The 23,114-nt window shown below is 38.7% G+C and overlaps 1 protein-coding gene across 2 annotated transcripts in view; it reads left to right on the top strand.

Moving 5' to 3' along the window:
* Nucleotides 1-23,114, top strand: part of COL4A6 (collagen type IV alpha 6 chain) — a 314,136-nt gene that overhangs the window by 136,449 nt on the left and 154,573 nt on the right. For both annotated transcript variants that reach the window (XM_019662440.1, XM_019662438.1), the window contains exon 3: nucleotides 20,843-20,926. In XM_019662440.1, the coding sequence (XP_019517985.1) occupies nucleotides 20,843-20,926 (84 nt within the window). The remainder of the gene's footprint in view (nucleotides 1-20,842; nucleotides 20,927-23,114) is intronic.

The following is a 23,114-nucleotide window of genomic DNA, read 5'->3' as shown; positions in this document are numbered from 1 at the left end:
TAAGTTATGAAAACGTCCAAAGTTCCATTATCACACCAAAGCAAATTAACAATCATTATGTAATGTAATCAAATATCCAGTCAGTGTCTATATTTCCTCATTGTTTTATAAATGGTTTTGCTTCCTTACATTTGAGTAGCCAAATAAAGTCCCTACATTGCAATTGGATGGTAAATCTCTTAAACTACTTTAATCTATAGTGTCCTCTTAACCTTTCCGGTTTTCTCCCTGCAATCTTTTGTTGAAAAAACTGCATCATTTGTGCTGCAAGGGTTTCCCACGGTTTTGGTGGTTGATTGCTCTTCCTGTACATTTACTATGACATTACTGTAAAGTATTGGTCGTTAGAACTAGAGACTTCATCAGATTCTATTTCTCTCTCTAAGACTCTTTCATCAGGTGATGTTTTATTCTTTCATCAGGAAGCACAAGGTGTCTGCAATGTGTGCTTGTTTCTCTTTCTATGATGTCAGCAGCTGTTAATAATATTCATTGCCTCAATCCATTACTTCATCGGGGCTTGCAAATGTTTATTCTATAAATCTGTCTTTCCTTTTAGGGCAAACATTCCTTCCTTAAATTTTATGGTTACTCTGAGTTCATTTAGGAAAAACAGGATAAATGCTTTTTTCCATCACTACCTTCATTTTAAATAATTAGTTATTTCCTTAGCATTCTCCAAAGGTGAAAAGTGAGCGTTTTTTGTTTGTGGGGTTTGCGGGAAGAGTACCATTATGAACTCATAGAGTTCTAAAGATATTAAGCATCTCATTCATTGCAGTTATCATTATTGATTTGAACTGGAGCTTGAACTTTGCTTATGACATATAATGCTTTAGTTTGGGGTTTGTTTTTTTTAGCATGATACTTTTAAAATTCTGTTCCCACCAACCAAGTAGACTACTTGACTAGTTTCTATTTTCTGCATATAAAAAGGGATTAGAACTGTTTCTCCTAATTTTAGAAGTGCAGGCATACGTGACAAGTTGGTTTGTCTTGGTCACCCTGCAAGCAAAATTAAAATTACATTTGAAAGGATTTACAGCTTAAAATTGCAGCCATAAAATTAGGTAAAAGGATCATGCTGTTCTTGGCAAATGAAGACAGAGATCCTGGTCTGCTGTTTACTGGGTTTTGTACTTGGTGCGTGGATGGGGTTGGGGAAGAGGTTTTGTCGTTTTTCTTCTAGTCATGAGGAATGGATTAGCTGTGAGCTATTCTATTTACCTGGTTCAGATCCTCCTTCTGGTGTCATCTTCCCTCATCTACATCAGTAGGTCTTAGAGACAATCTATATTATGAGCTGAATATCTAGCTAAATATTATCTTTATGGGAAAAAAATCCCTGTATTTGTCTCCCTTTCTGTTCCCTTTTACTGCTGGTTGCTACTGCTGGTGAACTACTCATGGACTCACTGTCCATCTCGATCGAGCATTTGTTAGACTCCTTCCCCCTAGCAGAAAAGACAGAAAGGACATTGTCCTTGATCATTTGGACACAGTAACAGATGAGACAGTCTGTCAGGATATTTCCAGCAATCTGCAGCCTCTATCCTGGAATCCTAATTCTTCCTGTTCCTGTAGGTTCAACGCTTAGAGAGCTTATTGAGTCTTCTACCCTAACTTAGACTCCCAACTAGAAACCTAGAGGATTTTGTTTTTAACTTGGGATGGTTTTCCTGAAGACACCACAATTTAAATGAGCAATAAGGCTCTGGGTCAAGCCACTAAAGCCCATGACACTATACATATAAAGTCTAGTACTAAGAGTAGGCTCACAGAAACTAGAAGGATATTCAGTCCCACCATGCATTGCACAGCTGAGGAAACAGAAGCTCAGCCTAACCACTCTAAGTAATCTTGTATATTTTTATTAGAAAGCTATCACCACAATTTCTCTGAAGTAGCCAAAAGGGAGGTTATTGGAGTGGACAGTGAATACTGTAAAGAAACATAAATAGTGCTATTGTTGGAAGATGGAAAGTGACATTTAAGAAAGGATGTGTGAATGTATCTTGTATGACTTGTATCTCAATAAAATTGTTACAAATAAAGAAAAAGGAAGAATGTGTGTAGGGTTTCCCAAGAAATGAATGGGCTATGAAAGACACTCCAGGAAAATGAAATAGCTGAAAAATAGACCTCTATAAGTAGAATGTTGGTGTTAGGTGGGCCTGCAATGGTAGGTTAAGTCTGATTTAGAGGGGCTCTTAAATATTGTGCTTGGATTTTAAACTTTGCAGTTAAAAGTTATCAAAGGTTCTGGAGCGAAGGTACAACGTATTCACATTGAAGTTTTAGAAAGGTACCTCTTTACCTTTTCCAATGATACTTCTCACTTCTTTTGATTATAGTTATTTCCTTCATTAGGCTTTAAATTCCTTGAGAACAATAAATGTTTTCTAAATATTTGTCCTTTTTTTCCATAGTGCCCAACATAGTTAATACTCAGCAGATTTGCATTAAAAGTTGTCTTCAAATCAGTGAAGTGAATTTGGTGTGACAAAGACTTGGTTCTAGTTTTCTTCCTTTCCGGTCATAATCCCCTCTATTTAAATAAGTCTTAGATCCATTCTCTTCTCCCCATCCAACCACCATAATCCTTGTTCAGGCCACCATCTTCTCTTACTTCAACAGTCTCCTAATTGGTCTCCCACCTCACTACCATCCCCTCTGTCCATTATCCATACTGCCACTAGAAACAAATTTCTAAAATATCAATCTGATCATGTTATTCCCTGATTAAAATTATTCAACGACTTCCTGTGGCCCTGAGCGTAAACACCAACCTCCCTATCATGGCCTACAAGACTCTGCGTAAGCAGATCTTTGCTTGCCTATAAAGCATCATCTCATGCCACTTGCCCCTTTACTTTCTTTTTCTTTTTATTATTTATTGTTTTTAACAGTTGTTTTATTTTTCAATTACAGTTGACATACAACATTATATTAGTTTCAGATGTACAACACAGTGATTAGACATTTATATAACTCACGAAGTGATCACTCTGGTAAACCTAGTACCCATCTGACACCATACAGAGTTATTACAATATTATTGATTATATTCCTTAGGCTATAATTTACATCCCCCAAAATATTTTGTAACTACCAATTTGTACTTCTTAATCCCTTCCCCCTTTTCACCCACCACCCCAACCCCCCTGCCATCTGGCAACCATCAAAATATTCTCTGTATCTATGAGTTTGTTTCTGTTTTTTTGTTTGTTTGTTTATTTTGTTCTTTAGATTCCACATATAAGTGAAATCATATGGCATTTGTCTTTCTCTGTCTGACTTACCCCACACAGCACAACTCCCTGTAGGCCCATCCATGTTATTGGAGATGGCAAGATTTCATTCTTTTCTATGGCTGAGTACTATCTCTACTAAGACCAGGAGAAATAATGGCCCTACCTAATATATATGCATAGAAACAAACACAGGGAGGCAGCCCAAATTGGGAGACAAAGATACATGTTCCAAATGAAAGAAGAGAACAAAGCTCCAGAAAAAGAACTAAACAAAATGGAGACAAGCAATCTGCCAGAGGCAGAGTTCCAAACACTAGTCATAAGGATGCTCAATGATCTTAGGGAGAGCTTCAACAGAGAGATATGAAGCACAAAAATAGAGATAGGAAACATAAAAAAAGAACCAGTCAGAAACGAAGAATACAATGACTAAAATAAAGAATACACTAGAGGAAATCAACAGTAGATTAGTTGAAGCAGATAACTGAATCAGCGAGTTAGAAGGTAAGATGGCAGAAAACACCCAATCAGACCAGTAGAAAGAAAAAAAAATCCAAAAAAAACTGAGAACAGTTTAAGAGGCCTCTGGGACAACATCATCCCCTTTACCTTCTTGTTTCAGTTACTTTGGCATTTTTTTAGTTTCTCCTATGTGCCATGCTCTCACCCACCATAAGGCACATGCATATATTGTTCCCTCTGCCTGGAAGATTCTTTGCCTCACTCCCAACCCCTAACCTAGCTGATGTTTCCTCATTCTTCAGACCTCAGTTTAACCACACTTTTTAGAGAAACCTCCTCTGATCTCACCAAAGAGGCCATGTGTCCCTGTTGTATGTTTTCGTATCCTTCCTTTGGTTTCCTTTGTATCATATAATGCAATTATAGTTAAAAAATTGTTGTTTGTTATTCCAATGCCTGTCTCCTTTACAAGAATATAGAGCAGGGCACCTAGTCTATTTTATTCAACAATGTACTCTCATGATGTAATCCAGTGCCTGGAGCAGAGTAGGCAATCAATAAATATTTGTTGAATGAATTAATAATGCTTACTTCCTAATGACTTAAACATTGTAAACTTTCATAGCATCCTGTTTTCTTCCATCATACTTTTCATAATTATTATTCTTATTTTGTGTGTGTTTTTAAAGACTTTTATTAAAATATAGCTAACATACAATATTATATTAGTTTCAGGTGTACATCATAGTTACTCAACAGTACCCAACTAGCACTATACAGTTATTAGCACATTATTGATTATATTTCTTATGCTAAAGAAGTGATCACCATGATAAGTCCAGCAACCATCTGACACTGTAAGACACTATCACAATAATATTGATCTTTTCTCCCCTTTTAAAATTTTTCAATTAGAGTTGACATTCAATATTATTTTATATTGGTTTCAAGTGTATAGCATAGTGGTTAGACATTTATATCATTTAGGAAGTGATCCCCCTGACTAGTACCACCTGGCAATATACATAGTTATTACCATATTTTTTATTATATTCCTTGTACTTTACATCCCCATGACTATTTTGTAACTAACAATTTGTACTTCTTAATCCCTTCACATTTTTCACCCTGCTCCAACTCCCCTCCCATCTATCACCCCAATGGATCTAGTACCCATCTGACATCATAGTTATTACAATATTACTGACTATATTTCTTATGCTGTACTCTACATGCCATAACTGCTGTATAATGACCAAATTGTACTTATTAATCCCTTCCCCTTCTCACCCACCCCCAACCCTCCTTCCACCTGGCAACCATCAAAATGTTCTCTGTGTCTATGAGTTTGTTTCTGTTTCATTTGTTTATTTTGTTCTTTAGATTCACTTATAAGTGAGATCACATGACATTTTATCTTTCACTGTCTGACTTATTACACTCAGCACTGTACCCTCTAGGTCCATCCATGATGTTGCAGATGGCAAGATTTCCTTCTTTTTTATGGCTGAGTATTATTCCATTGTATATATGTACTACCTTGTCTTCATCCACTCAGGGACACACACCCAGGCTGCCTTCATATCTTGGCTTATGTAAATAATGCTGCAATGAACATATGGATGAGTATGCCCCCTCAAAGTAGCATTTTCAGTTTGTTTGGATAAATAACCAGAAGTGGGATTACTAGGTCTTTTTTTGTCTCTTGTTGTACTCTTTGTTTTAAAGTCTATTTTGACTGGTACAAATATTGCTACCGCAGCATTTTGTTTGTTTGTTTCCATTTTCATGAGATATATTTTTCCATCCCTTTCCTTTCAGTCTGTGTGTGTCTTTCGATCCGAAGTGAGTCTCTTTAAGCAGCATATTTAAGGGCCTTGTTTTCTTATTCACTCAGCTCCCCTATCTTTCAATTGGAGCATTTAATCCATTTACATTGAAAGTAATTGTTGATAGGTATGTAGTTATTGCCATTTTATTATTCATATGTTTGATTTTTTTTTCAACTTAAGGAAGTCCCTTTATGATTCCTTGTAATTCTGGTTTGGTGGTGATGAATTCCTTTAGCTTTTTCTTCTCTGGGAAGCTTTTTATCTGTCCTTTGATTCTAAATGATAGTATTGCTGTGTAGAGTAATGTTAGTTGTAGGTCCTTGCCTTGCATCACTTTGAATGTTTCCTGCCAATCCCTTCTGGCCTGCAAAATTGCTGTTGAGAAATCAGCTGACAGTCTTATGGGGGCTCCCTTGTAAGTAACTAACTGCTTTCCTCTTGCTGCTTTTAAGATTCTCTCTTTGTCTTTAACCTTTGCCATTCTAATTATGATGTGTCTTGGTGTGGACCTCCATGGATTCACCTTGTTTGGGACTCTCTGCACCTTCTGGGCTTGTATATCTATTTCTTCGCCAGGTTAGGGAAGTTTTCTGTTATTATTTATTCAAATAGGTTTTCAATTCCTTGCTCTCTCTCTTCTTCTGATACACCTATAATGTGAATATGGGTATTCACATATAATGTGATATGCTTGGTGTTGTCCCAGAGACCCCTTAAACTCTCCTCAATTTTTTGGATTCTTTTTTCTTTTTCGTGTTTTGATTGGGTGTTTTCTGCTACCTTATCTTCTACATCACTGGTTTGATCCTCTACTTCATTTAATCTACTGTTGATTCCCTGTAATATGTTCCTCATCTCTGTTATTGCATTCTTTCTTTCTGACTCATTCTTTTTTATGGTTTCTATCTTTTTGTTGAAGTCCTCCCTGAGATCAGTGAACATCCTTTTAAACAGTGTTTGTACCTCTGCATCTGATAGATTGCTTATCTCCATTTCACTTAGTTCTTTTTCTGGAGCTTTGTTCTGTTCTTTTATTCACAATTATTCTTCTTCAAATATTTGTTTAAGTATTATTTGCATCACCATGTGAGAATGTGTGTTTCATGATGGCAGGGACGTATATTTATTTTTATTGAATTATAGTTTACACAAAATAAAATGTACTGATTATAATTGTATAGTTTGATAAGTTTTACAGATGTGTACACTGTAAACATCACTCCAAACAAGATATAAAACATGTCCATCATCTCAGTAAGTACCCTTATACCACCAATCAACCTCACCCCTGACCTCTGCAGAGGTAACACTTATTCTGATTTCTATCATTATGTATTTGCTTTGCCTAATCTAGAGCTTGTGTAAGTTTATTCACATTGCATATGATCTTATATGTCTGGCTTCTTTCACTCAACATTAACATCTGTCAGATTCATTCATGCAGATATATGCATCAATAGTTTGTTCATTTTTTATTGCTGAATAGTATCCCATTGTGAAAATATACCACAATTTGTTTATCCATTCCCCTAATGATGGAAATGTGGGCTCTTTCCACTTCAGAGTTACTATGAACAAAGTTGCTGTTAACACTAATGTACAAGTCATATTCAAATTTTTATCATCTTATCCCCAGCATTTAGCACAGTGCCTGGTATACAGCAGACACTTGATAAATATTCATTGAGAAAATGAATGACTGTAATTCTTACAACTCTACCTTTCCCTTGTGCTTTGGAAAGCACATTAGAATGCAAATGACTGAATTACAGAAAGAAACTTGAACACCCTCTTAACTTTCTAAAAAGTAAGCTGCAGAATTTGTACTTTAAATATTATTATTAACAACTACTTCTGATGCATCTCACAACTGAACTTGTCTCACAAGTGTGTTATGATGCTACTTGTAAGATTTCCAGATAAAATATAGGATGCTGAGTTAAATTTGAATTTCAGATAAACAACTGAAAACAAATTTTAGTGTAAGTATATCTCAAACATTGCATGGAACATACTGATGTCAATTGGGGACACACATATACTGAAAATTTCTTTGTCATTTTTTGATATTTATTTTTTTAAACTAAAGTTTATTGGTGTGACAATTGTTAGTAAAGTTACATAGGTTTCAGGTGTACAATTCTGTAATACATCATCTATATATCACATTTTGTGTTCACCACCCAGACTCAGTTCTCCTTCTGTCATCATATAGTTGTTCCCTTTTACCCCCATCTACCACCCCCTCCCTCCCTCCCCTCTGGTAACCACTAAACTGTTGTCTTTGTCTATGAGTTTTTGTTTCTTCATTTGTCTTGTTCCTTTGTTGTTTTCAGTTTTATATACCACATATCAGTGAAATCATATGGTTCTTGACTTTTTCTGTCTGACTTATTTTGCTTAGCATGATAATCTCGAGATCCATCCATGTTGTTCAAATGGCACTATTTCATCTTTTATGATGGCTAAATAGTATTCCATTGTATATATATATACCACGACTTCTTTATCCAGTCATCTGTCAAAGGACACTTTGGTTATTTCTGTGTCTTGGCCACCATAGATAAAGCTGCAATGAGCATTGGGGCACATATATCTTTACGGATAAATGTTTCCAAAATTTTGGGGTATATACCCAGGAGAGGGATTGCTGGGTCATATGGTAATTTTATTCTTAACTAGAAGACTTCTGCACAACAGAAGAAACCATCAACAAAATAAAGAGGCAACCAACTGAATGGGAGAAGATTTTTGCAAACAATGCCTCCGATAAGGGGCTAATATCCAAAATATATAAGGAACTCATACAACTCAACAAAAAAAAAACAAACAATCCAATTAAAAAATGAGCAGAGGACCTGAATAGACATTTCTCCAAAAAGGACATACAAACAACCAATAGACATATGAAAAAATGCTCAACCTCACTAATCAACAGAGAAATGCAAATAAAAACCACAATGAGATATCACCTCACACCAGTTAGAATGGCTATCATCAACAAGACAAATAATAACAAGTGTTGGAGAGGCTGTGGAGAAAAAGGAACCCTCATACAATGTTGGTGGGAATGCAGATTGGTGCAGCTGCTATGGAAAACAGTGTGGAGATTCCTCAAAAAATTAAACATAGAATTACCATATGACGCAGATCCCTCTCTTGGGTATCTACCCAAAAAATCTGAAAACATTTATCTGTGAAGATATAGGTGCTCCGATGTTCATTGCAGCTTTATTTACAGTGGCCCAGACATGGAAACAACCAAAGGGTCCTCTGATATTTAAATTTAATTCAACATTCTGAAATTTTATTTGCTAAATCTATTCACCCTAACTACATGTGAACTGTGGAGCTGCTGGTCCTCAGTCACCTTCTAGCCTTAAAGCGTAAAAATTCCTCACTTGCTCCCAATGACCTCCCTATGCTATTCTTTCATTCCTGTTCATTAGGTGCTAACTGGCAAAGGAAAGGGAGGCATCTATTTTAAGAAGAGTATGGACAACATTTAGTTTCTCTATTAGTTTGTTAAATACTGGCTTGGTGAGTTCACTTTAAGGTCTAATTGGGCAGTAGTACATCCCTTCAGGCCCTGGTTCATTCTGGCTGGCTAGGCCTTTTCCAGGTGAAATCCAGCATTCCTGTTCACTTCCCCACCCCCTCACCCCGTCAGTTGTGTTTGTGTATGTGTGGGAACACAAATGGATGAAAATGCCTTCCTGCACTAGTCAGTAATGTCTGGTGTCAGCTTCATCCTTAAAATAAAGTGTGGATGACAAGTTCTACCTGGTAGGGAGCCAGGACCCTCAGATCACTTCCTTCTCTTCCTAGAGCATTTCCTTCATAAACTCATAGGGAGCTGTTTTTAAAAGGCAAATGTACATTAAACATGGGACAAGACTCAGCTTGGCTGTTGTGTGTGTGTGTGTGTGTGTGTGTTTAAATTTCAATGAACACGTTTTATTTTAGAATTACACGAAGTAAAGCCAGACTCTGTAATATTAGCACAAAGTTCAGAACCCTAGGATGATGCTAAAGGGAGGCCTGGCTTAGTGGAAGAGCACTAAGATTTTGAGTCAAACCTGGGTTTGAATTCATGCCATTCCCTAGTTGTCTTACTTGAGTAGACAAAATATTTAACCACTCTAAGCCTCAGTTTCCTCATCTGTGAAATGGTGATGGTAATAGCATCTACCTCACAGTGTGGTTGGCTCAGTTCTGTGAGATAACAAAAGTATAGTACTTAGCCAGGCACATAGTAGATGCTCAATAAGTAGTAGCCAATATTGTGAATGTGGCCTCAGGAATACCGTATTTCCCCATATATAAAATGCACCCTTTTTCAAAAAATTTGGGGTCTAAAAACTGGGTGTGTCTTACACAGTGGTTGTAGATTTTTTTATTTGCATTTCCCACTGAGGACGAGGCAATATATGAAGACAGTGATTTGTCATCAGACACAGATTAGGACAAGTTAATGGTTGGGAGTTTTGACAGTGATGAGGAGTTGTATGAATTTTATGGTGAATAAAACTTGAGTTCAATAACTTTATGTAATACTTTTTTTTTCAAATTTCGGACCCCAAAATTAAGGTGCATCTTATACATGGGAGCATCTTATACATGGGGAAATACGGTAGGTCTGATCCAGCCAAAGAGGCCTCTCTAACTTTCTGGATCCTGAGGCCATCAGCAGGTAATGAAGGTTATTAAAGGGCACCTCAGAATCTTGTATAATTTCTCCCTTTTAGAAATTTAGCTTTGCACTGAAAAGAGAAGTCTTTGAGTCTTCACTTTGTCACTTAACTAGCAAGTGGCATCAATTCTCTGATCAGTTTTCTTTTTTAATCAGGAAAATGGACATAAAAACTCTTCCTTTGTCTGTTGCCAAAGTAGTTATAAGAGGGACCAGCTGGGTGGCTCAGTTGTTTCAGAGCGCAAGCTCTGAGCAACAGGGTCACCGGTTTGATTCCCACATGGGCCAGTGAGCTGCTCCTGAGCTGAGCTGCTTCTGAGCTGCCGACTGGTGGCTGGATGACTCAGTGGTTAGAGCGTGCACTCTTAGCAACAAAGTTTCCAGGTCGACTCCCACATGGGATTGTGGGCTATGCCCACCCGCAACTAAGATTGAACACAGCACCTTGAGCTGAGCTGCTGCGAGCTGCCTACGGGTGGCTGGATGGCGACTGGACTTGGAGCTCAGCTAGCTGCACCCTCCACAACTAAGACTGAAGGACAACAACATAGCTGTTCCCCCTCCCCAATTCCTCAATAAAAAAATCTAAAAAAAAAGTAGTTATGAGAATCATGTATGGAGGTTGTTCAAAAAGTGTACAAGCAGCATGAGGAATGTTGTAAAGTAAGTAAAGCAATGTTGATTTTTTAAAAGAAAAAGAAAAAAAAAGGTACCTCTCTTGACACTCTTCTTTTCCTGACTTATTATTAATTTCAGGCTAATTTTTGTAACTAGTGGCAAAACACAAGACACAGAGAGTGAGGATATCTGGTGTGTTATCCCAATTCTGCCACTTAACTTCCTATGTTGAGGAAGTCACTAAACAGCTGAGCTTCTGTTTCCTCATCTTTAAAATATGAATGAATCATTGAGTGAGCACCTATTAGATACCTGCAGACATAATGCTAGATGTTGTGATTATAAATAATACCAGCTAACATACACTGAGCATACTATATATACCAAGCACTTTGCTAGGGTCATTATCTCTAACCCCACAAAAATCCTATGGAGTGAAAATATTATTATCCCTATTTCATAGTTGAAGAAATTGAGACTTAAAGGGTTTAAACTGATTTGCCTATGGTGAACAAACCAAGATCTTGTCAGATGAATTTACTATCTAGGAGGGTAGGTGAAGATAAAGCAAAACCATTGTAATATTGTATATATGTGTAAGCCTCTACACATCCCCATACATCTATTGGGTTGTTGGAAAAGTAATGACTTATTTTTTCTATGTTCTTCATTGAAAAATGTGTCATGACTTTTCCAACAACCCAATAAAATACCTATTTGAGGTTTGTGTAGAGAAGCAAAAGAGACTTGGTATAAAGGTGTTTTAAAGAAACCTTATGTTATTAAAACAGAATAGTTTTGTTATACTGTGTGAAACCAGGAGTGAGTGGCCATTTCAACAAGGATTTACTGACCTAATTCATGAAGTACTTATATTCCAAGGGCTGTCTTGTTTTGCACTAGGCAGAGTCTTAACAGGTCCTAGCCTCTTTACAGCACCACCTCTTCTTTCTTCTGAAGAGCGGTAACAATTCTAAAACCCGCACATTTCTTCAACCTCACCAGGATTAATCACCTATTGATTCTGCTACCTTTTTTACTGCCTGTTACCCCACTGTCTGTGCTAACTTCCCTCTTTAAGAAGCCTAAATTCCATAGTCCACCATTGCAATTACTTTCTTCCATATAGCCCTGAATCCCTTTCCCCTCTTTTCCTTTATCATTCTCACCTAGCAGAACCGAACCCTGGTTAAATCCAACCCTTCTGCTAATGTGCATCTGTACCCACCCAGCTGAACAAGGCTAAAGAAAATCACAATGTTGATAACTGGTGCTCTTTTAAGTCCATGACCACTAACCTCAAGTGGGTCCTTGGAGCTTCCTTGCAGTCCTACCACATTTCTCTAGTTCTCCTTCCTGAAATTGCTTGGGTCCAGATCACCACATTGTTAAATCCATTGCTGTGTTCTCATACCTCATCTTAGTTGACTCATCAACAATTCAGCACAGTTTTTCACTCTTTCTCTCTTGAAATACTTTCTTCACTTGCCTCCCAGGCCCCCTTTCTATGTTAGCTGTCTCCCTCCAACACTGGCTACTTTTTCCTCTGATACCTGCTCCTGTTCTCTTAACATTGAAGTGCCTCACTGCCCAATTCTAGGATGTCTTCTCTTCCCTTTTGTCTACATCCACTCCCTTAGTGATCTCCTCTAGTCTCGCAGGTTTATGTACATACCAGTGGTGGCAGAGATGGTGCTCACCAAATAGTCCCTGTTCCCTCTTACCTTACATGCTGTTAGGTGGTCAAATGTATGTAGCTCTTGCTAAGAGGAATACGAACATGGCCAGGGGCAATAAACAGCAAGTACTAGCATCAAAGGTGGGGAGTTGCTAGACAAAAATAGCCTGGAAATCCAAGTCAGTCTTGGAGGAAAGCCACTAAGGTCTGTGACATGAAGAGGAAATAAACTTTAGTTGTGTTAAACCACTGAGATATTGGGCTGTTACCACAGCATAGTTAAGTCTAGACTGATTTAGGCACCACATGTATATCTATAAGCTAGCCATCTCCCTCAAACTCCATACTGTCATAGCCAGCTGTCACTCAGTTTTTTTCTATTTAGATGTCTAATTGACATCTCAAAACCAGAATTCCTGATGCCCCCCAAACCGGCTCCAACAATTTTCTCCATCTAAATAAATGACAATGTCGTCTCTTTAGTTGCTTAGTACGGAAACCTTGGAGTCATCTTTGACTTCTTTCTTTCAGTCACATCCTATATTGAACCCAACAGCAAATCCTATGAGCTCTACCTTCAAAACATACCGAGAATCCTCCCACTCCTGCCCGTCTCTACAGCTGCCCCTCTGGTCCAAGCCACCATCATCTTTCTGCTGCACTACAATGCCAGCTTCCTCAATAGCCTTCGTGCTTTAACCCTTGCCCCACTACAGCTGACATGGCAGCTAAAGTGATCCATCTTAAAAAGTAAATCAGTAGAGGGCAGGCCGAATGGCGCGATGGTTAAGAACTGGCTTGGGATGCCAGAGGGCCCTGGTTCGGATCCCATATATGAGGGCCAGTGACACTGCCCTCCACAGCTAAGATGCTGAACAACAGCTCAACCTGGAGCTGGGCTGCCATGAGTCACCGGTGACGGCATAGGCTGCAGCCCCTGTGGCAGTGGGTTGCCATGGGCTACCGTGTGTGGCCAGCAGCCAGCGTGAGCAGCCAGCAGCCACCGTGAGCAGCCGTCCAGAAGCCGGCAACTGATCTGCCTCGCCCGGGAAGAGCACAATGATGGTGCCAACTTGGGCCAGTGAAGCAATGTCCTCCACAACTAGACTGGAGAACAAAAGGAGAGCAACTTGTCTGTTCCTCTTCCCCCAATTCCCCAGCACTATTCCCATCCCCCCAATTCCCCAATAAAAATCTTTAAAAAAAAGTAAATCAGTAGATTTCACTCCTATGTTCAAAACCATTCAAAGTTTTTCCAAAGTCAGATTTCTTACAGTGACCTATAAAATCTTACATGATCTGCTCCTGTTACATCTCTGACCTCATCATGAACCTGAATCCCCTTAATCCCTCCATTCCAGCACTCTGACCTCCTTGCTGCTCGGCCAAAACATCAAGTATGTTCTCTCATTTGCTGCCTTTGCTCTTCCCTTTGCCTGGAACACTCATTGCCCAGAGCACTACATAGCTTACTCCTTCACAGAGGTTCTCAAACGTTACTGTGCATTGGAATTACTGAAGGGCTTATTAAAGCACAGATTGCCAGGCTCCATTATAAGTGTATGATTCAGTATGTCTGGGAAGGGGCAATAATTTGCATTTCTAACAAGTTTCCAGGGCTGATGATGCCGGCCCAAGGACCATTGCTTTGAGAAACACTGTTCAGAAGTCACCTTATGAGCAAAGCTTTCTCTGACTTCCAATAAAATTACAACATGACCCCAACACTTTCGTATTCCTCTTAGCCTGCTTTATTTTCCTCCATAACATATATCATCTGACAAAAATGGATGGAATATTTACTTATTTACTGTTTGTCTTTCTCTCTGGATTGTAAATACCATGAGAGCAGGGATTTGGTTTCATGTGTGGCTATATGATACTACCTCTATCCCCCATGTCTAGCACAGTGCCTAGCACATAGTAGGGGCTTAATAAATATTTGTTGAGTGAATAGTCAAAATAAAATGTTGTACAGCCAGCTTTCTGTGACCCAAGATTCTGGAGGAATTTCTCACAAGGAATAGTTGATCTTTGCTAACCATTCAACCACTCTGACTAGTCTGCTGTTACATTCCATCTCTCTCTTCCTGGATTACATTTTGTGTCACTGTCATCCCTGTTACTGTTCATGCGCCACAGCACTAGCGATGCCCGGAAAAGCATACTGGTTTGTAGAAGGGACACTGTGGTGTGACTCTATTTCAGGAAACTAAATAGAGAGGGAGAATCCCAAGTGGAGCTGATCTGACACTTGTAATCAGTTGTTCTGGGAGCAATTACTTCATAGCCCATTACTGAATACCTGCTTGTGCAAGGGCTACAGAGAAGAATAAAACAGAGTCCTGTCCCCAGTCTGATGACAGAACCAAGTAGAAGGAGTTACATATGGCTAAGTACAGTTAGCAAAAAGGAGGGAGTAAGAACTTCTGCCTGAAATTGCCAAGAGGGGAAAAAAAGGGGGTGGGGGGAGTCTTTGCCAAGAATATGGTGCTTAAGCTGGGGTTTGAAGATTGAGCAGAAGTTAGGTTTGTGATCATGGCAAAAAGGGGCAGGAAAGGCATTTGATACAAAAGATCCAACATCAGCAAAAGAAGAGCTGTGTGTGATACTGGTGACATTAAAATTATTTAATAATCAGTTATACACAGACATCAACAAATCCAAACATGTATCCTAACCAAGCAGAATAGACATCATCCATAGTTAAACTCGCATGTCTATATCGTAGCATACCACTTGCTTGTCAGCTCCAGAGAGAGACCAGAGTGTTACAGAAATGCTGAGGCACAGCTAATATTAATGTAATAATAACAGCTGACACTGAGTGCTTACTATGAGCCAGGCACTGTGCTTTGCATGCTTTATCTTATTGAATCCTCAACCCCTACACAGTAAATATTGTTGCCATCCCCACTTTACAGATAGGAAATTATCAAAGAGATTAAGTCTTTTGCCTATGATCACCCAACTCAGAAATATTGCTGGGATTTAAGCCTATATACACTGACTCCAGAGCTTATATGCTTAACTAAGGTGTACTACCTCAGGTAATAGCTAGAACATAGGTTGCCTCTCTAACACTGTGGGAATATACAATGAGGTAAAATAGGTTGACCTTTCCCTTATAGACATTATTGTTTGGTTGAAAAAACAAAAAAGAGACTGTCAGCCATGCAACCTAAGGAACACTGTAAGGACTGTCCCACAGCAACGTATGACACTGGCCCAATGAGTGGGACCTATAGCATGTGCTGTATCTTTTCACTAAGCTGGAGTGGTCATGGAATAAATGGAACTTGACCTTGGCCTTGAGAGGTATGGAATAGTGGGAAGAATATAGAATTAGGGTTAGAAGTGCTAGCGTCCACTAGCTAGCTGTGTGACCTGAGCCAAAGTAATTCCCTTCAGTGGTCTCATCCATAAAACAGGTGATTTTGATTAGACTAGCTGTTCTCAACAGAAGTACCCTACCTTCAGGAGATATTTTGGAAATTGTCAGGGCTTTTTTGGTTGTCAAAATGGTTAGAGGAGACTCTTAGTTAGGGGCCAGGAATGATAGGCATTCTGTGTACTACAAAGAATTGTCCTGCATCCTGCCCTACACTTAGAAGGCCTCTAGACATCCATGGAAGTGAGAACTCTGTTTATAATTATCTGAACTGAGGACATAATCAAATTTTACATATTGAAATAAATTGTATATAGTTTTATTATTGATTCAAACTACCCAGTGAATAAAGGAGAGATTGAACTGTTTTTTCAGAACTGAATCATGAGTTATTCACCATTTCAGAGAAGCACTACACTAGTAGTAACTCTATTCATGGCATTTGAGTCACCAATGCCACGTCCCAGTGTCATTCTGCTTCAGCAGGCTGTCACATTCATGGTGATGCTGTGTTAGGCTGCTAGCCTCTGACAATTTCATTACATCTTCTAATATAGCCATGTACGCGCATTTACATATTGAAATATATAGTGTTTCATTATAAATGACTTTGGGGTTGTTTTTTTCCTGCAATACAATTTTGGCAGAATATGTGCATTTTAAATTATTGCTTACATCTTTATTATAACTCATCCCTATGAATTTCTTTACAGAAGAACAAGAAAAAATAATAAATATTTGTAACACAAAATGGTGTGCTGGTCTGACAGAGTTAAGAAACACTGTATTACATAATCTCTTAGAACATTTCTAGTTCTAATTGTCTGTAGGTATAAGGAAGGGTTGGATTTTGAAAGGAAGAGGAAGAGGATTCCAGGGCGAGAATGATACCAGTGACGTGGCCTGGTTGAGCAGGAATTGGGGTGACCCCAGACAAACAAGGATAGGGCAGAGACTTTCTCAGGGCCTGGTCTTGTCATGATGGCTAGAAGCCACTCCTTTTATCCCTCCTCCCTCACTGTAATTGAAGACTCCTGGGGGAACTGCCAGGGCTGGCATTACAGGAAATTGCTTGTGGCCAGTGGGCTTCTCTGGTTACTTTCCTCCGTGACAGAGGACAGTGGTTGTTTCCTGTCTGTGAGCTGGGTGTCTTTGCCTCCTGTTCTGCCAAGTTCCCAAGAAACCACAGCTTCGGCTCCTTACATTTTTGTTCAGCTCCTGTTATTGGGGTTTTTCCCCTGCCTTATTCAGCTCCCTCAACTCAGGCCTCCTTGTTCCAGGCTAGAGATCTGGAAACTTTTGGTCCACAAGAGAGGAATTGTACAGGGCACCCAAAGTCATTGTTTGGAAGTAGGCCATATCTCTGAAGAGATACCACTTCAACTTTGGCCACACCTGTTGAGTCCTCTCCTTTTGAAGGGGATGACTTTTATCATTGAGTAACATATTGCTTTTTCTTCTTACTAATTATATGTGCTCACTGAAGACTGTTTGAAAAGCACAGAAATGTATGGAGAAGCAAATACAAATTATCCATTATCCCGAGAAATATAGTACTCAACATTAGACAAAATGGCAGCATAGGTGAAGGTTTAATTTGGTGCTACTCTGTCTCTCTGTTCTCTCTTCAATGACAGCCCCCAGCTTATTTTACCACAGTACCACTTGATCTCACCCTTGTGAAAACTTGCCTGTCCTATACAGGATAAAATGGAAGGGCAAACTGGAAAATGTACAATAGCACTTACCATGTCAAAGACATGTAAGAGAGATAAAATATATCAGGAAGGTGTTTGGAATCTAAAATAGCAATATTTTGTCATAGCTCTGCCATCACTACCTTATTACTGAGGTGTTGTGGTGATAAAGTGTTGTTGGAATATCTAAAAAGATAAGAGACCATCTGAGAAATTCACAGTGCAAAGGCTCACAGTACAAAGAGGCAAGAATGGTTAAATATGAGGCTGGTTCATAAACATGCCTTTCTCTTTTAGAAAAAAATAGCCAACATTAAACAAAAAAGTTGGATGATACTAAATCCATTCCAGAGATAAAGTCCTTGTTACAGATAATAGTTAGAATTTTTGTTTTGCTTTTTTTCCAAGGTAGACAGGGTCAGAATGGCAGTGTCCTCATTTTTGAGTTCTTACGTTGAGGGTCTGGTAGACAGAAGACACTAAAGAAGCTAAGGAATAAGGGTTAAGGTCAAGACTTTGGAGTTAGTCAGACCTGGGTTCAAATCCCAGCTCCATTCATGGAGTCATCAAACATTCTATGTATGCCATCCACTGCATTAGACATTGGGAATACAATGTTGGACAACATAGGTAAGGTCCTGACTAACATGGAGCTTACATTCTAGTGGGGGAGACAGAATGTTTAATGAGGAAAAGATAACATACAAATATTATTGGAAGTAACTGGGGCTACCTTAAGTTGAGTGGTACTGAAGGACTCTCTGAGAATAGACAATTAAACTGTGACCTGGATGATAAAAAGAGGCCAGCATTAAATAACATTTAAGGGAAGGACATTCCAGGCAAAAGTATCAGTTAAGGCAAAGGCACTGAGGCAGAAACAGACTTAACTTTTTAAAAATATTGGGTTGTTGGAAAAGTCATGACACATTTTGTAAACGAAAAACAGAGAAAAGATACATCATGACCTTTCTGACAACCCAATAGAATGAATACCAGTGTGACTGAAGCAGAGTGAGCCAGAGAAAGAGTGAGGTGATGAGGTTGGAGAGGGTCAACACATGTCAGATCATACATGGGCCTTGTAGAATTCAGCTAGTAATAATAATCATTTTCATAAAGCAGATAAGGAAAAGGAAGTTGGAGAGTTTGAGGGATGATATGCAATACCACCTGAGGAATTTAGATCTGACTGGGCACAAGGGTATCACTGTAAGGGTTGAATGGTGTTCTGAAAGTGGAGACTGAGAACAATTCTCAGAGCAGAGTACAGGGTGGCCATTTTCATCTATCATTACATTTCTAGCACTTGAATTTCTCTCAAGTTCTCTGCTACAGCTACTGCTGTCTTAGTGAGTGCAAAAACATAAGTCTAGTGGGACGCAGGGATATGTCACGGGTGTACGAAGTGTGATCAAACAATATGGTGAATGTTTAAATGAAAAAAAAATATTACAGTAAAAGACACATTGTCATTAATCCCCCTCGCTTTGAGTACACTTATCCCATCATTCTTGCCACTTTCTGAAACAGTTCTGGAAGTCCTCTTTCGTGAGTGTCTTTACTTGTGCTGTCTTTACATATTTCAATGTCCTGAAATATTTTGACTTTGGGAGAGAGCCAGAAGTCATACGGTACCAGATCCGGTGATTAAGATGGATGAGGACACACCACAATAGTTTTATTCGACAAAAATTGCCATATACCAGAAGTGATGTGTGACACACAGCATTATCATGATGGAGGATGATTTACAGCACACTTTAAAACACAGCTTCTCTCAATCGTAGCTCACTCCTGACTGACTGCACTGAACAAGTTGAAACATGTCATACACAGTTACTAAGGTTCTACCTGCCTCTTCCTGTATTGAAGATCCCTGCCTTTCCATTAGATGGCACTTGGCAGCAGCATTCACCAAATTTTTTATCACAACAGAAAGGCTTCGTGACACACATTGCTTCTAGTAGCAATTTCTGTCAAATAAAAACATTATGGTGTGGCCTCAACCACCTTATTCACCAGATCTGGTACCATGTGACTTCTGGCTCTTCCCCAAAGTGAAAGTGACCATGAAAGGTAATGGTTTTGAATTGATTCAGGCGGCCATGACAGCGCAACTAAAGACACGAAAGAGGACTCCAGAACTGCTTCAGGAAGTGGCAAGAATGATGGGATAAGTGTGTTTGAAGCGAGGAGGAGTATTTTGAGGGGAGTTAATGGCAATGTGTCTTTCACTGTAATTTTTTTTAGTATATGTGCTGCCAAAGCGAGCACTGTAATTTTTTTTTAATTTAAACATTCACCATATATTTTTTTATCACATCTCATATTTCCAGCCCCATGTAAAAAAATTCCCTTGTATTTTGTGACTGGAATTTCCACCAATATGGGGGTATCTGAGTCACAAACCAACTACTAAACAGGCTATTTAGTGAGGTATACGAGGTCTGAAAATTAAGTTTGCAAACTTGTTCTAACTTGGTGTTGCTAACCTTTTTTGATATCAGAAGGATTATTAATTATGAATTTGTACCAACTGGACAAAGAGTTAGCCAAGTTTACTATTTGGAAGTGCTGAAAAGGCTGTGTAGGAAAGTTAAGATGACCTGAACTTTTTGCCAATAATTCATAGCTCTTGCATCATGACAGTGCAGCAGCTTACATGGCACTGTCCGTGAGAGAATTTTTAGCCAGTCAACAAATAACTGTATTGGAAAACCCTTTCTACTCACCTGATCTTGCCCCAATGTCTCCTTTTTTACCTGAAGATAAAGAAAATATTGAAAGGAAGACATTTTGATTACATTCAGATCATCAAGGGTAATGCCACGACATCTCTAATGGCCATTCCAGACAGAGTTCCAAAATTGCTTTGAGGGTGGACTAGGCGCTGGTATCAGTGCAAAGCTTTCCAGGAGGAGTACTTCAAAGGTGACCATAGTGATATTCAGCAATGAGGTACACAGCACCTTTTCTGGGATGAATTTGAGAACTTAATTGTCAGACCTTGTAAACCTGACCTAAGAGGGTACTAATTTAAGATGACTGTTTATTTCATGTAACTCTTACCATCAAATGAGACAATTAAAGTCTCTCTAAATTTACTTGGATATGAGAAGTGTGGTAAAGGTTAGGTTTCTTGGGGCAACATTGCTTCTTGGTTCATGTGATATTACTAACTGTTGCTTTCTTCTTCTCCTTTTTTTTTTAATAGGGAGAAAAGAAGTCCTATGGAAAGCCATGTGGAGGCCAAGACTGCAGTGGGGGCTGTAAATGCTTTCCGGAGAAAGGAGTGAGAGTAAGTTACTTCTTTCATTGTTGAAAGACAAATAGTCGCAGAAGCTGTTATCTGAAGTGTGTGTGTGTTTTCTTTAGAATTAAACTGCTTAGAATTACCTCTTATAACCTCATGGAACAAGGAAAGTGATGAGGACCAGCTGGAAGGAGCTTTGCTAACTAATAACGGGTAGAACCAGGTTGGTCAAAGTCTCTGAGGGGTCAGGTAGAGGTTTCCTTCATTAACTTAATGCCAAGGTTTCATCTGGAGTATTTCCAAAAGCCAATTAGGTTATGCAGAACCAGATTGTGATATGTTTTTAGATATGTGTAAATTGCCATAGCTTATTTATATCCACATGGTTCTTCCCTATTACTCTGGGGACCAACTGGCTCAATTGTTATCTATAGACTGGGGATAGGACTCGTCCCATATCAAGAGTACAGGGTATACATAGGGTCCAGAAATATAGGTGACTATACATAAAGAGTGATTTATAGCTATCATATTAAAGCATAGGATATGTTTGAAACTATTATGTGATATATTCAATGCATTGTCCCTTATGAGTAATGCACAAATTGCAATGAACACAGTAGATTGACACAGCATTTTCATCAGTCCTTGTGTATGCATATGTGATGCATTACTCCAGATGATTTGTATCTCTGATTTTCACTGAATACATCTGCATCTTTAGTATAACTCTGAAAAAGTGTTCAAGGGCGTTCAATCCTTAAAAAATAAAAATATAATATAATCTGTTTCCAGAATCGATGGCCACACTGTAGGATTCAGATCTTTGACTTGCAGTATTGTATTTGCATGTTCACCACACTCAAACAAGCTTAAGAGCTTACACTGTCAAAGGAAGGTAGCATAACCAGGTCAACCAAACCCTCAAAAAACATAGCCAAACAGGGAACTCTGCTCCACCTTCTCTTTCAGCATCTTCTGTTTGCAGTAAAGTGAAATGTCAAAACTATGCCAGAATTTGGAGGACGAGAATAAAAAGCCATCTCCTCATCAAAAGGGACCAGACTCATTTTACATTAAATACATAGACATAGACAATCATAAAATATCAGAAAGAGAAGGTATCTTAGTGAGCTTCTCAAATCTTATTTACTGATTGTACAGTGACTCTGAGAAGAAAAATTACTTCCTGCGGTCACACAGCAAACTGATGACAGATTCGGGCTATTACCTGGGTCCTTTGATTTCTCGCCTATTTACTTTACCCATTGCTGCCTCCCAGGTAAGTCATGTTCACTGTAGCCACCTAGACCCATGCCCTTGCCTCTCATCTACAACCAGGAAACAATTTAAAAAATAATTCTACAATAAATATATAAATAGATTCTTAAACAACAAGAAGCAATGAAGAAAAAGCAAAAGTCTCCCTTGATGCTCTCTCACTCCCACTATTGTCTTTCTGGTCTTTTTCTGTGCATAATCAAAGATATGTACAAATATGTATAAAATAGTTTTATTTTCTGTTTTGTTTCCAAAATATAATTATATGCATATATTCCATGCCTTGTTTTGTTTTGTTTTGTTGTCTCTTAATATATCCTTAAGATCTTTTCCTGTACCCCATAGTTTAATCTAGCCATTCCCCTTTCAATGAATACTTAGGTTGTTTCCAAGTTTTTGCTATTTTAAAAAATTGTAGTGCTACAGTGGAAACCCTTGAACAGGCCTCCTTGCACTCATCTCCAGCATAGATAATAAGGATCAGAATTACCAGATACAAGAGTAATAGACATTTATAATTTTCAAAGGTAACGCTCAATTACCCCACAAAGCATCTATTCCAATTTACACTCCAGTCAGTGTTGTACAGGAGTGCCCATGTTTCTGCACTCTTGAGTTTTGCTAATATGGGTGAAAGTCATCTCAATTACTGGACTACATGTGAGTTTTTAAATGTCTTTTCACATATTCATTGAACGTTTGCATTTCTTCTGTGAATTTCCTGGACATATCCTCTACCTATTTTATTCAGGGGTGATTCCTATCGACTTACTTTACCTTTGCAAAGACATGGCAAATAAAAATGGCCCAAGTGGAAGCAGATAAGGTTTCAAGCTTGACACAAAAGACATTTCCTGATGGTTTGTGAGGGACAGGAAATGGTTGGTCAGACCCCCCCCCCCAGAGCTGAAAAACAGCTCTGGACTGTTTGTTGGGTTGGAGAGCTTTTAAA

The sequence above is a fragment of the Hipposideros armiger genome, unplaced genomic scaffold (assembly GCF_001890085.2).
Source record: "Hipposideros armiger isolate ML-2016 unplaced genomic scaffold, ASM189008v1 scaffold_377, whole genome shotgun sequence".
NCBI classification, from domain to species: Eukaryota; Metazoa; Chordata; class Mammalia; order Chiroptera; family Hipposideridae; genus Hipposideros; species Hipposideros armiger.
Note: the sequence above shows the minus strand (reverse complement) of the source record. Positions and strands in the feature narration are given on the sequence as shown.